The 15,081-nt window shown below is 45.8% G+C and overlaps 1 protein-coding gene across 1 annotated transcript in view; it reads left to right on the forward strand.

Annotated features, from left to right (window-relative positions):
- Window positions 1-1,029: 1,029 nt before the first annotated feature.
- Window positions 1,030-15,081, forward strand: part of disp1 (dispatched homolog 1 (Drosophila)) — a 19,356-nt gene continuing 5,304 nt past the window's right edge. The window contains exons 1-2 of the mRNA XM_070884255.1: window positions 1,030-1,093; window positions 14,573-14,625. Coding sequence (XP_070740356.1) covers window positions 1,030-1,093; window positions 14,573-14,625 — 117 coding nt within the window. The remainder of the gene's footprint in view (window positions 1,094-14,572; window positions 14,626-15,081) is intronic.

The following is a 15,081-nucleotide window of genomic DNA, read 5'->3' on the forward strand; positions in this document are numbered from 1 at the left end:
ACACACCCACACCACTATACCCTCCCAAACCCCTCCCCCACACCCACTATACCCTCCCACACACCCCCACCCCCACTATACCCTCCACACACGGCCCACCCCCACTATACCCTCCCACACACCCCCCACCCCCACTATACCCTCCCACACACCCCCACCCCCACTATACCCTCCCACACACCCCCCCATTATACCCTCCCAAACCCCTCCCCCACACCCACTATACCCTCCCACACACCCCCACCCCCACTATACCCTCCACACACGGCCCACCCCCACTATACCCTCCCACACACCCCCACCCCCACTATACCCTCCCACACACCCACCACCCCCACTATACCCTCCACACACGGCCCACCCCCACTATACCGTCTACAAGACTACAGTTTTTGTATGGCCAAACCTAAAAATGGACTAAATTCTTATAACCCAGAATACCTTGCAGATCAAGAGACCTTTTGTTGAACTTACAGAAATGCAGACAAGTGAAGTTCCTGTCCCACGGATTGATTCGAGAACCAGCCAAGCTCACAGGTGTTACATTGAACTTGAACATAAACCTTTATGATAGTCAGGATAGTTTGGGACACGTACCCAGTGGGCCGATAGCCAATGTTCTTAGTATAATTACAGAGCGAAGTCTCTTGTTGGACACTGCAGTCGGAGAGAGGGCAACTTGGTCAGTTGGCAAGCAAAGGACCACGAACTAATTACTGGGCGCGTGACCACCAGCAGTATTAGTTACCTGTGAGTTTTGTTTAAAATTGCTTAAATATAAAGTAAATGAACTGTAAGAAAAGTAGGTCTCACGGGGCAGGTCTGGACAGGAACTGTTGTGTATTGATGTTACTGGAGGGTTACTTGTACTCTGTTGTTGAATTTTATGTAAAGGTTACCCTGTGAGGGAAAACGAGATATCCTGTGTCCGTATTGTTCTGTCTCACAAATCCGAACCTTGTAAAGTGTAGAATCAAGGCAAGATCTTACCAGGTAAAAAACAGTTTTATAAAAGATAAGTCTTACAGAATGGCGCCTGAACAAGAGACTTGTGATAACAAACAATGTCGACAACGGATGGGTCAGTTACAAGGTATGTGACTGAAAAGCTGCCCTTAGAGAGGGTGGATACGGGTCATTACAGACGGTGCTGATCCGGTTTTGGGGGTTGGACACTGGACCAGGTCCCTGTGTCGGCCTGAGTCGATGAAAGCCGTTTGGTTGTCAGTTAAAATCTGTGAAGGTGCAAATGATAAATTACAAACAGAAATGAGTGAAAAAGAAGCGACTCCTTAAGGAGCTAGATGTAGACAGGGCACGGGCTAAAAAACTCAAGGACAGGTCGGAAAAGTTTGACAAGGATAAAAACCTCTTTTATAAAACATAGAAACATAGAAACATAGAAAATAGGTGCAGGAGCAGGCCATTCAGCCCTTCTAGCCTGCACCGCCATTCACTGAGTTCATGGCTGAACATGAAACTTCAGTACCCCCTTCCTGCTTTCTCGCCATAACCCTTGATCCCCCGAGTAGTAAGGACTTCATCTAACTCCCTTTTGAATATATTTAGTGAATTGGCCTCAACTACTTTCTGTGGTAGAGAATTCCACAGGTTCACCACTCTCTGGGTGAAGAAGTTTCTCCTCATCTCGGTCCTAAATGGCTTACCCCTTATCCTCAGACTGTGACCCCTGGTTCTGGACTTCCCCAACATTGGGAACATTCTTTCTGCATCTAACCTGTCTAAACCCGTCAGAATTTTAAACATTTCTATGAGGTCCCCTCTCATTCTTCTGAACTCCAGTGAATACAAGCCCAGTTGATCCAATCTTTCTTGATAGGTCAGTCCCGCCATCCCGGGAATCAGTCTGGTGAACCTTCGCTGCACTCCCTCAATAGCAAGAATGTCCTTCTTCAAGTTAGGAGACCAAACTGTACACAATACTCCAGGTGTGGCCTCACCAAGGCCCTGTACAACTGTAGCAACACCTCCCTGCCCCTGTATTCAAATCCCCTCGCTATGAAGGCCAACATGCCATTTGCTTTCTTAACCGCCTGCTGTACCTGCATTCCAACCTTCAATGACTGATGTACCATGACACCCAGGTCTCGTTGCACCTTCCCTTTTCCTAATCTGTCACCATTCAGATAATAGTCTGTCTCTCTGTTTTTACCACCAAAGTGGATAACATCACATTTATCCACATTATACTTCATCTGCCATGCATTTGCCCACTCACCTAACCTATCCAAGTCACTCTGCAGCCTAATAGCATCCTCCTGGCAGCTCACACTGCCACCCAACTTAGTATCATCCGCAAATTTGGAGATACTGCATTTAATCCCCTCGTCTAAATCATTAATGTACAATGTGAACAGCTGGGGCACCAGCACAGAACCTTGCGGCACTCCACTAGTCACTGCCTGCCATTCTGAAAAGTACCCGTTTACTCCTACTCTTTGCTTCCTGTCTGACAACCAGTTCTCAATCCACGTCAGCACACTACCCCCAATCCCATGTGCTTTAACTTTGCACATTAATCTCTTGTGTGGGACCTTGTCGAAAGCCTTCTGAAAGTCCAAATATACCACATCAACTGGTTCTCCTTTGTCCACTTTACTGGAAACATCCTCAAAAAATTCCAGAAGATTTGTCAAGCATGATTTCCCTTTCACAAATCCATGCTGACTTGGACCTATCATGTCACCATTTTCCAGATGCACTGCTATGACATCCTTAATAATTGATTCCATCATTTTACCCACTACTGAGGTCAGGCTGACCGGTCTATAATTCCCTGTTTTCTCTCTCCCTCCTTTTTTAAAAAGTGGGGTTACATTGGCTACCCTCCACTCCATAGGAACTGATCCAGAGTCAATGGAATGTTGGAAAATGACTGTCAATGCATCCACTATTTCCAAGGCCACCTCCTTAAGTACTCTAGGATGCAGTCCATCAGGCCCTGGGAATTTATCGGCCTTCAATCCCATCAATTTCCCCAACACAATTTCCCGACTAATAAAGATTTCCCTCAGTTCCCCCTCCTTACTAGACCCTCTGACCCCTTTTATATCCGGAAGGTTGTTTGTATCCTCCTTAGTGAATACCGAACCAAAGTACTTGTTCAATTGGTCCGCCATTTCTTTGTTCCCCGTTATGACTTCCCCTGATTCTGACTGCAGGGGACCTACGTTTGTCTTCACCAACCTTTTTCTCTTTACATACCTATGGAAACTTTTGCAATCCGCCTTAATGTTCCCTGCAAGCTTCTTCTCGTACTCCATTTTCCCTGTCCTAATCAAACCCTTTGTCCTCCTCTGCTGAGTTCTAAATTTCTCCCAGTCCCCAGGTTCGCTGCTATTTCTGGCCAATTTGTATGCCACTTCCTTGGCTTTAATACTATCCCTGATTTCCCTAGATAGCCACGGTTGAGCCACCTTCCCCTTTTTATTTTTACGCCAGACAGGAATGTACAATTGTTGTACTTCATCCATGCGGTCTCTAAATGTCTGCCATTGCCCATCCACAGTCAACCCCCTAAGTATCATTCGCCAATCTATCCTAGCCAATTCACGCCTCATACCTTCAAAGTTACCCTTCTTTAAGTTCTGGACCATGGTCTCTGAAATTACTGTTTCATTCTCCATCCTAATGCAGAATTCCACCATATTATGGTCACTCTTCCCCAAGGGGCCTCGCACAATGAGATTGCTAATTAATCCTCTCTCATTACACAACACCCAGTCTAAGATGGCCTCCCCCCTAGTTGGTTCCTCAACATATTGGTCTAGAAAACCATCCCTTATGCACTCCAGGAAATCCTCCTCCACCGTATTGCTTCCAGTTTGGCTAGCCCAATCTATGTGCATATTAAAGTCACCCATTATAACTGCTACACCTTTATTGCATGCAACCCTAATTTCCTGTTTGATGCCCTCCCCAACATCCCTATTACTGTTTGGAGGTCTGTACACAACTCCTACTAACGTTTTTTGCCCTTTGGTGTTCTGCAGCTCTACCCATATAGATTCCACATCATCCAAGCTAATGTCTTTCCTAACTATTGCATTAATCTCCTCTTTAACCAGCAATGCTACCCCACCTCCTTTTCCTTTTATTCTATCCTTCCTGAATGTTGAATACCCCTGAATGTTGAGTTCCCAGCCCTGATCATCCTGGAGCCACGTCTCCGTAATCCCAATCACATCATATTTGTTAACATCTATTTGCACAATTAATTCATCCACCTTATTGCGGATACTCCTTGCATTAAGACACAAAGCCTTCAGGCTTGTTTTATTAACACCCTTTGTCCTTTTAGAATTTTGCTGTACAGTGGCCCTTTTTGTTTTTTGCCTTGGGTTTCTCTGCCCTCCACTTTTCCTCATCTCCTTTCTGTCTTTTGCTTTTGTCTCCTTTTTGTTTCCCTCTGTCTCCCTGCATTGGTTCCCATCCCCCTGCCATATTAGTTTAAATCCTCCCCAACAGCACTAGCAAACACTCCCCCTAGGACATTGGTTCCAGTCCTGCCCAGGTGCAGACCGTCCGGTTTGTACTGGTCCCACCTCCCCCAGAACCGGTCCCAATGCCCCAGGAATTTGAATCCCTCCCTGCTGCACCACTGCTCAAGCCACGTATTCATCTGCGCTATCCTGCGATTCCTACTCTGACTATCACGTGGCACTGGTAGCAATCCCGAGATTACTACTTTTGAGGTCCTACTTTTTAATTTAGCTCCTAGCTCCTTAAATTCGTTTCGTAGGACCTCATCCCTTTTTTTGCCTATGTCGTTAGTACCAATGTGCACCACGACAACTGGCTGTTCTCCCTCCCACTTCAGAATGTCCTGCACCCGCTCCGAGACATCCTTGACCCTTGCACCAGGGAGGCAACATACCATCCTGGAGTCTCGGTTGCGGCCGCAGAAACGCCTATCTATTCCCCTCACAATTGAATCCCCTATCACTATCGCTCTCCCACTCTTTTTCTTGCCCTCCTGTGCAGCAGAGCCAGCCACGGTGCCATGAACTTGGCTGCTGCTGCCCTCCCCTGATGAGTCATTCCCCTCAACAGTACCCAAAGCGGTGTATCTGTTTTGCAGGGGGATGACCGCAGGGGACCCCTGCACTACCTTCCTTGCTCTACTCTTCCTGCTGGTCTTCCATTCCCTATCTGGCTGTGGACCCTTTCCCTGCGGTAAGACCAACTCACTACATGTGATACTCACATCATTCTCAGCATCGTGGATGCTCCAGAGTAAATCCACCCTCAGCTCCAATTCCGTAATGCGGACCGTCAGGAGCTGGAGGCGGATACACTTCCCGCACACGTAGTCGTCAGGGACACCGGAAGCGTCCCTGAGTTCCCACATGGTACAGGAGGAGCATAACACCCGACCGAGCTCTCCTGCCATGTCTTAACCCTTAGATACACTTAAACTGGCAACAACAATGTTAAAAGTTACTGACCAATATAAGAAGAAAAAGAAAAACTACTCACCAATCACCAGCCAATCACTTACCCCCTAGGCTGTGACGTCACCTTTGTTTTTTTGCCTTCTCCCTGTAGCTGCACCGGCACGCCTCTCGCCGACCCCGGACTCGCGCTGCTCCGAGCTCCCGCCTCCTCGACTGACTGCTCGAACTGCTCGACTCCCGCTGGCCTTTTTAGGCCTCTCGCCGACCCCGGACTCGCGCTGCTCCGAGCTCCCGCCTCCTCGACTGACTGCTCGAACTGCTCGACTCCCGCTGGCCTTTATAGGCCTCTCGCCCACCCCGGACTCGCGCTGCTCCGAGCTCCCGCCTCCTCGACTGACTGAAAGATAAGTCTTGCACCTCCCACACGCTTCCCCACCCTCGTTATATTCTCCCACTCAACCCCCACCCCCACTATACCCTCCCACACACCCCCCACCCCCACTATACCCTCCCACACACCCCCCACCCCCACTATACCCTCCCATACACCCCCCCCCCACCCCCACTACACCGTCCCAGCAATATCAACAACACATCAGTGGTGAAGACATCGGATAGGATGGTGTCATTGCTTCACTTCTAAGATAAGTTCAGGGAGTCTCCCATTTTACAGGGATTGAGGAGCTGCAGTTCATTCCCAAGATTTAACCTGCATTCCCATAGTTTCCAAGGCAATGGCTCCCTCTAGTGTTGGACTGTTGAATATAAAAATCAATCCAACAACCAGCCATTAACCATAGCTTGTATTAATCATACTCAGAAACCAGAAACCCCAATATACAGCAAGTCTATTCATGTGTTAACCATGAATCAGCTAAGAGCACATGCCTGAGAAGTTTGGTGGTGCGTTTCACCCAACCAATAACAATTACCGCAGGTAAAGGGTACACAGCCAGATCGGGGATGGGTGACCAACAGGAAGAGCAGTGGAAGGAAGGTAGTGCAGGGGTCCCCTGTGGTCCTCCCCCTGCAAAACAGATACACTGCTTTGGGTACTGTTGAAGGGGATGACTCATCAGGGGAGAGCAGCAGAAGCCAAATCCATGGCACCGTGGGTGGCTCTGCTGCACAGGAGGGCAGAAAAAAGAGTGGGAGAGCTATAATGACAGGGGATTCTATTGTAAGGGGAATAGATAGACGTTTCTGTGGCTGCAACCGAGACTCCAGGATGGTATGTTGCCTCCTGGTGCAAGGGTCAAGGATGTCTCGGAGCGGGTGCAGGACATTTTGAAGGAGATGGGTAAACAGCCAGTTGTCATGGTGCATATAGGTACCAACGACATAGGTAAAAAATGGGATGAGATCCTACAAGACGAATTTAGGGAGCTAGGAACTAAATTAAAAAGTAGGACCTCAAAAGTAGTAATCTCAGGATAGCTACCAGTGCCACGTGCTAGTCAGACTAGGAATCGCAGGATAGCTCAGATGACTATGTGGCTTGAGGAGTGGTGCAGAAGGGAGGGACTCAAATTCCTGGGTTATTGGAACCGGTTCTGGGGGAGGGGGTACCAGTACTAACCGGATGGTCTGCACCTGCGCAGGACTGGAACCAATGTCAGAGGGGGAGTGTTTGCTCTTGCTGTTGGGGAAGGGTTAAACTAAAATGGCAGGGGGATGGGAACCTATGCAGGGAGACAGAGGGAAGTAGAATGGGGGCAGAAGCAAAAGATAGAAAGAAGAAAAGTAAAAGTGGAGGGCAGAGAAACCCAAGGCAAAAAGCAAAAAGGGCCACATTGCAGCAAATATCTTAAAGGGTCAAAGTGTGTTAGAAAGACAAGCCTGAAGGCTCTGTGCCTCAATGCGAGGAGTATTCGGAATAAGGTGGATGAATTAACTGCGCAGATAGGTGGATAGGTAATGGCAAACATTTAAGGATCACATGGATGAACTTCAATAATTGTACATCCCTGTCTGGAGTAAAAATAAAACTGGGAAGATCGCTCAACCATGGCTAACAAGGGAAACTAAGGATAGTGTTAAATCCAAGGAAGAGACATATAAATTGGTTAGAAAAAGCAGCAAACCTGAGAACTGGGAGAAATTTAGAATTCAGCAGAGGGGGACAAAGGGTTTAATTAAGAGAGCGAAAATAGAGTATGAGAGGAAGCTTGCAGGGAACATAAAAACTGAATGCAAAAGCTTCTATAGATATGTGAAGAGAAAAAGATTAGTGAAGACAAATGTAGATCCCTTGCAGTTGAATTCAGGTGAATTTATAATGGGGAACAATGAAATGACCAATTGAACAAATACTTTGGTTCTGTCTTCACGAAGGAAGACACAATTAACCTTCCGGATGTACTAGGGGACCGAGGGTCTAGTGAGAAGGAGGAACTGAAGGATATCCTTATTAAACGGGAAGTTCTGTTCGGGAAATTGATGGGATTGAAGGCCGATAAATCCACGAGGCTTGATAGTCTGCATCACAAAGTACTTAAGGAAGTGGCCCTAGAAATAGTGGATGCATTGGTGATTATTTCCCAACAGTCTATCGAATCTGGATCAGTTCCCATGGACTGGAGGGTAGCTAATGCAACACTACTTTTTAAAAAAGGAGGGAGAGAGAAAATGGGTAAGTATAGACCAATAAGCCTGACATCAGTAGTGGGGAAAATGTTGGAATCAATCATTAACGATGAAAGAGCAACGCATTTGGAAAGCAGTGACAGGATCGGTCCAATTCAGCATGGATTTATGAAAGGGGATTCATGCTTGACAAATCTTCTGAAATTTTCTCAGGATGTAACTAGCAGAGTGGACAAGGGAGAACCAGTGGATGTGGTGTATTTGGACTTTCAAAAGGCTTTTGACAAGGTCCCACAGAAGAGATTGGTGTGCAAAATCAAAGCAAATGGTTTTGGGGGTAATGTACTCATGTGGATAGAGAACTGGTTGGCAGACAGGAAGCAGAGAGTCAGGATAAACGGATCCTTTTCAGAATGGCAGGCAGTGACTAGTGGGGTGCCGCAGGACTCAGTGCTAGGACCCCAGCTCTTTACAATATACATTAATGATTTAGATGAAGGAATTGAGTGTAATATTTTAAAGTTTGCAGATGACACTAAACTGGGTGATGGTGTGAGCCGTGTGGAGGATGCTAAGAGGCTGCAGGGTGACTTTGACAGGATAGGTGAAAGGGCAAATGCATGGCAGATGCAGTATAATGTGGATAAATATGAAGTTATCCACTTTGTGGGCAAAAACACAAAGGCAGAATATTATCTGAATGGCGGCAGATTAGGAAAAGGGGAGGTGAAAGTTGGCATGCAGATACAGCAGGCATTGAAGAAGGCAAATGCTATGTTGGCATTCCTGGCTAGGGGATTTGAGTAAAGGAGCAGGGAAGTCTTATTGCAGTTGTACAGGGCCTTGGTGATGCCTCACCTGGAATATTGTGTTCAGTTTTGGTCTCCTAATCTGAGGCAAGACATTCTTGCTATTGACGGAGTGCAGCGAAGGTTCACCAGACTGATTCCAGGGAAGGCTGGACTGACATATGAGGAGAGATTGGATCAACTGAGCCTTTATACACTGGAGTTTAGAAGGATGAGAGGGGATCTCATAGAAACATATAACGTTCTAACGGGACTGGACAGGTTCGATGCAGGAAGAATGTTCCTGATGTTGGGAAAATCCAGAATCAGGGGATACAGTCTAAAGATAAGGGGTCGGACATTTAGGACTGAGATGAGGAGTAACTTCTTCACTCGGAGAGTTGTTAACCTGTAGAATTTCCTGCTGCAGAGAGTTGTTGATGCCAGTTCATTGGATATATTCAAGAGGGAGTTAGATATGGCCTTTACGGCTAAAGGGATCAAGGGGTATGGAGAGAAAGCAGGAAAGGGGTACTGAGGGAATGACCAGCCATGATCTTATTGAATGGTGGTGCAGGCTCGAAGGGCCAAATGGCCTACTTCTGCACCTATTTTCTATGTTTCTATGTTTCTATGTTTCCAACGGATATGATGTAATTGGCATCACGGAGACATGGCTCTAGGGTGACCAAGGCGGGGAACTCAACTTCCAGGGGTATTCAACATTTAGGAAGAAGAGACAGAAAGGAAAAGGAGGTGGGGTGGCGTTGCTTGTTACAGAGGAAATTAATGCAATAGTAAGGAAGGACATTATCTTAGATGATGTGGAATCTGTATGGGTGGAGCTATGGAATATCAAAGGGCAGAAAACACTAGTGGGAGTTGTGTACAGACCACCAAACAGTAGTAATGAGGATGGGGACAGCATCAATCAAGAAATTAGGGATGCGTGCAATAAAGGTACAGCTGTTATCATGGGTGACTTTAATCTACATATTGACTGGGCTAACCAAACTGGTAACAATGCAGTGGAGGAGGATTTCCTGGAGTGTATTAGGAATGGTTTTCTAGACCAATATGTCAAGGAACCAACTACAGAGCTGGCCATCCGAGACTGGGTGATGTGTAATGAGAAAGGACTAATTAGCAATCTTGTTGTGCGAGGCCCCTTGGGGAAGAGTAACCATGATATGGTAGAATTCTTTATTAAGATGGAGAGTGACACAGTTAATTCAGAGACTCAAGTCCTGAATTTGTGGAAAGGTAACTTCGATGGTATGAGTGACTTGGCTAGAATAGACTGGCGAGTGATACTTAAAGGGTTGACAGTGGATAGGCAGTGGCAAACATTTAAAGATCACATGGATGAACTTCAACAATTGTACATCCCTGTCTGGAGTAAAAATATAACGGGGAAGGTGGCTCAACCATGGCTAACATGGGAATTAAGGATAGTGTTAAATCCAAGGAAGAGGCATATAAATTGGCCAGAAAAAGCAGCAAACCTGAGGACTGGGAGAAATTTGTAATACAGCAGAGGAGGACAAAGAACAACTGACTGCAAAAGCTTCTATATTTATAAGAAGAGAAAAAAATTAAGGAAAACAAACGTAGGTTCCTTGCAGTCAGATTCAGGTGAATTTATAATGGGGAACAGAAATGGCGGTACCAGTGAAACAAATACTTTCGTTCTGTTTTCACGAAGGAAGACACAAATAACCTTCCGGAAATATTAGGGAACCGAGGGTGTAGTGAGAAGGAGGAACTGAAGGATATCCTAATAAAGTGGAAAATTGTGTTCAGGAAATTGATGAGATTGAAGGCCGATAAATCCCCGGGGCCTGATAGTCTGCATCTCAGAGTACATAAGGAAGTGGCCATAGAAATAGTGGATGCATTAGTGATCATTTTCCAACAGTCTGTCGACTGTGGATCAGTTCCTATGGACTGGAGGGCAGCTAATTTAACACCACTGTTTAAAAAAGGAGGGAAAGAGAAAACGGGGAATTAGCCTGGCATCAGTAGTGGGGAAAATGTTTGAATCAATCATTAACGATGAAATAGCAGCGCATTTGGAAAGCAGTGACAGGATAGGTCCAAGTCAGCATGGATTTATGAAAGGGAAATCATGCTTGACAGATCTTCTTGAATTTTTTGAGGATGAAACTAGCAGAGTGGACAAGGGAGAATCAGTGGATGTGGTGTATTTGGACTTTCAGAAGGCTTTTGACAAGGTCCCACACAAGAGATTGTTGTGCAAAATTAAAGCACATGGTATTGGGGGTAATGTACTGACCTGGATAGAGAATTGGTTGGCAGACAGGAAGCAGAGAGTCGGGTTAAACAGGTCCTTTTCAGAATGGCAGGCAGTGATTAGTGTAGTACTGCAAGCCTTAGTGCTGGGACCCCAGCTAGTTACAATATACATTAATGATTTAGATGAAGGAATTGAGTGTAATATCTGCAAGTTTGCAGACGACACTAAGCTGGGTGGCGGTGTGAGTTGTGAGGAGGATGCTAAAAGGCTGCAGGGTGACTTGGACAGGTTAGGTGAGTGGGCAAATGCAAATTTCTCCCTCCAACTCCTTTAGAAGTCGGTTTAATTCTGTTTCTCTATCTTCTATCTCCTTTTGTAACTTAATGTTTGCACATTCCATGAACTTAACCTGGCTTCGATTGGCCAACAACCAGATGGCTTTCTACAACCTCAGCCGACAAGTGGACCCTTGGGTCCATAAATCAGCCTCCACCACCGGATCATCACCATCTATAATGACCCACACCCAACCCTTTCTGGTGGGGCAACTTCTTCATCACATACTTTGTAACTGACTCTTCCATAGTCCTTGACATTGTTTGTTTGTCTATCACAAGTCCCTGTTCAGGTACCAAAACTGTAAGACTTATTTTAATTAAGACAGATTTTAGCCTGTAAGATTTATCTACACTTTACAAAGTTCAGACTTGTGAGATAAAAAAACCAACACACACAGATTCAGGATGTTTCTTTTCTCACCCCTATCCAGGGGTTATCTTTATTTAGAATAATCAAAAGAAGTACAAGCAATTTACGATAGCATCAAATGCATAAGAATTTATAATCATTAGCCCGCACCAATCTATCCCATAATGGTTAAAATTGACTGTCCCCTAAGTGATTAATAGAAAGCAAAGTCACTCACACAGGGTTAATTTCAGACATGGTCAATAATCAGAAATTAACTCCCTGATTCCCTTCGTAACTGACCAGGTTACCAATTCTCTTGACTGCCACCCCTGACCTCATGTGTTACAGCAATTTTATGCTGTTTTCCTGTATGTCTGTCCACTGTGTACACAATTGTCTAGGTTGAAAATAAAGGGACACTCTCTCACAATGAATAGGTCTTTCGTTCTCTTATCTCCTGGACAGTGTTTTCCACAATTCTTAGACAAGTGTTTTGCAGCTGTGAGGTGTTTAAAACTCATGAGAAAGCCTTTGAATTTGCAAAGTCTTGTGGGTCACTAAAACATGGTCAAGCCAGGTTCAGCCATCTTGGAGCAGTTTTCAAGCACAGATATTAGCTGAAAATAACAAAAAAAATGCTGTATTCTTCCACCCACCGTCGAAGATGCCAGTTTCCAGTAAATTCACTTCACTCCACGTGATATAAAGAACGGTGGAGCAAACTGGATACAGCAAAGGCTATGGGCCCCAACAACATGCCGGTTCTAGAACTAGCCGTATCTTTAGGCAAGTTGTTCCTGTACTGGCATTTACCCGACAAATGAAAAATTTGACAGGTATTTTCTGCTGGCAAAAAGCCGGACTAATCTAACAGCCAATGACCACTCATGTACTTATGCACAAATAACCTGTGTACCGATGCTCAGTTTGGTTTCTGCCAGGACCACATTGCTCCTGACCTGATTACAGCCGTGGTCCAAACACGGCCAAAGGAGCTGAATTCCAGAGGTGAGGTGAAAGTGACTGCCCTTGACATCTAGGCAGCATTTGACCGAGTGTAGCACCAAGGAGCCCGAGCAAAACTGATGTTAATGAGGCTAAGGGGAGAAATTCTCCACTGGATGGTGTCATATCTGGCACAAAGGAAGATTGTTGTGGTTGTTGGAGAAATCATCTCAGCCCCCACTCAAGAAGCTCGACACCATCCAGGACAATGCAGCCCACTTGTTTGGCACACCATCCATCATCTTAAGTATTCACTCCCTCCACCACCGGTGCACTGTGGAAGATAGGGCACACAATCTACTCTGGCTGGGGTGTTCAATGTCCATCACCAAGAGTGACTCGGAAGTACCACATTGACTGAGCAGCCGATTCCTGAAGGACATAGCTGCCAGACTGGGCTCACAGCAGGTGGTGAGAGAACAAACACGAGGGAAAACTTACTTGATCTCGTCCTCACCAATCTACCTGTTGCAGATGTATCTGTCCATGACGAGACTGTCATCCATCTCCTTTGGGACTGCCCCTTTGCAAGGCAGGTCTGGAAGGAGATGCAGTGGTTGCTGTCGAGGTTCATCCCAAGCAGCTCCGTAACACAGGATTCTGTGTTCTATGGGCTGTTTCCAGGGACACACACCGAGACAGACATTATCGGCTGCTGGAGGGCCATCAACTCAGTGAAAGACGCACTTTGGTCTTACCGAAACTTGCTGGTCTTCCAGAGCAAGGAGATGTCCACGTCTGCGTGTTGCAGACTGGTGCAATCCAAGATCCAGGAGTACATGCTGAGGGACGCACTAAAAATTGGTGCAGTCGCCGTAAAGGCACGGTGGGGAAGAGCCACAGTTTAAAGCCCTTCTGCCACAGTAAACCCAGGGGCTGGAATCAGTATAAAACTCCCCTCGGGCTGTACTTGTAAACCTTTGTGTACATAGAGCACCATGATCTGAAAACACCTATGTAGTGCCATGTATAATGCAAGTTCTGTTTAGTAATGTATGTTGCAAAGAAATGTAACTGTATCCTCACCCATTCCGTGTACCGTATAGTGCCACATGTAATGTAATTTGATGACTGTATTACAATGTATCCTGGATTGTACTGAATTGTACCCTGAAATGTCAAGCAAGCAAATGTATTGAACGGAACTGCCGTCAGCATCCAAATGTATTGTATGGAATTTCTGACCACATCCAAATATATTGAACTGCCTTCCAATGTATCGTGCAGATTTTTATATGAATAAAGTATATATTTTGAAATTTAAAAAAATCTGTCCATGACAGTATTGTAGCAATGATCACCACACAGACCTTGTGCAGAAGAAGCCCTATCTTCACACTGATGACACCCCATCATTGTGTTGTGTGGCACTAACACCGAGCTAAATGGTGATACTACCGAGTCACTGAGGACAGGCCTTCAACGTGTTGTGTGCACTATCACCGTGCTAAATGGGATAGATTAAGAACATAATTCGAAGCTCACAACTGGGCACCATGAGGCACTGTGGGCCATCAACAGAAACAGAATTGTATTCCACCATAATCTGTAACCTCCTGGGCAGGCATATCCCTCCCCTTTTGTCTCGATTAAACTGACCCTTGTTCAATGAGGAGTGTTGAAGAGCATGCCAGAAGCTGCACCATGTGTACCTGAAAATCAGATACCAACTTGGTGAAGCTACAACACAGGACTCTAGGCATGTTAACCAGTGGAGACAGCATGCTGCAGACAGAGCTAAGTGATCCCATACCCAATGGATCAGATCAAAGCTCTGCAGTCCTGCCACATCCAGTCATGAATAGTGATGGACACTTAAACAATAACAGGAGGAAGAGGCTCCAAGAATATTCCCATCCGCAACGATTACGGAGAACAGCATGTGAGTGTAAAAGACAAGGCTGAAGCCTTCGCTACTCTCTTCAGCCAGAAGTACTGAGTGGATGACCGATCTCGGCCTCCTCCTGAGGTTCACACCATCGACGATGCCAGTCTTCAGTCAATTCAGTTCACTCCACATGATATAAAGTAATATGTCCTTACTATACAGTATAAATGCACACGAGGCCCATGCTGGGGAGAAGGTTCACTCTGTGACCAGTAACGTTTATTTGCTAGCACTCAAGTGATGAAGGTGCATGGAGCTTACCCTTTTATACCTGAAAGTCTAGGCTAGGACTAGTGACCTAGTGGTCATTGTTCTCACAGTGTATAACTTAGGTCAGTTTATACATGGGTTACAATGATGGTTGAATACATGACATTATCTCCCCCACAAAGTCTTTAAGGATCACAGGTTGAGTCTCTCTGGTGGTTTATGCTCCCTTGTGGAGCGCCT

The sequence above is a fragment of the Pristiophorus japonicus genome, chromosome 7 (assembly GCF_044704955.1).
Source record: "Pristiophorus japonicus isolate sPriJap1 chromosome 7, sPriJap1.hap1, whole genome shotgun sequence".
NCBI lineage: Eukaryota > Metazoa > Chordata > Chondrichthyes > Pristiophoridae > Pristiophorus > Pristiophorus japonicus.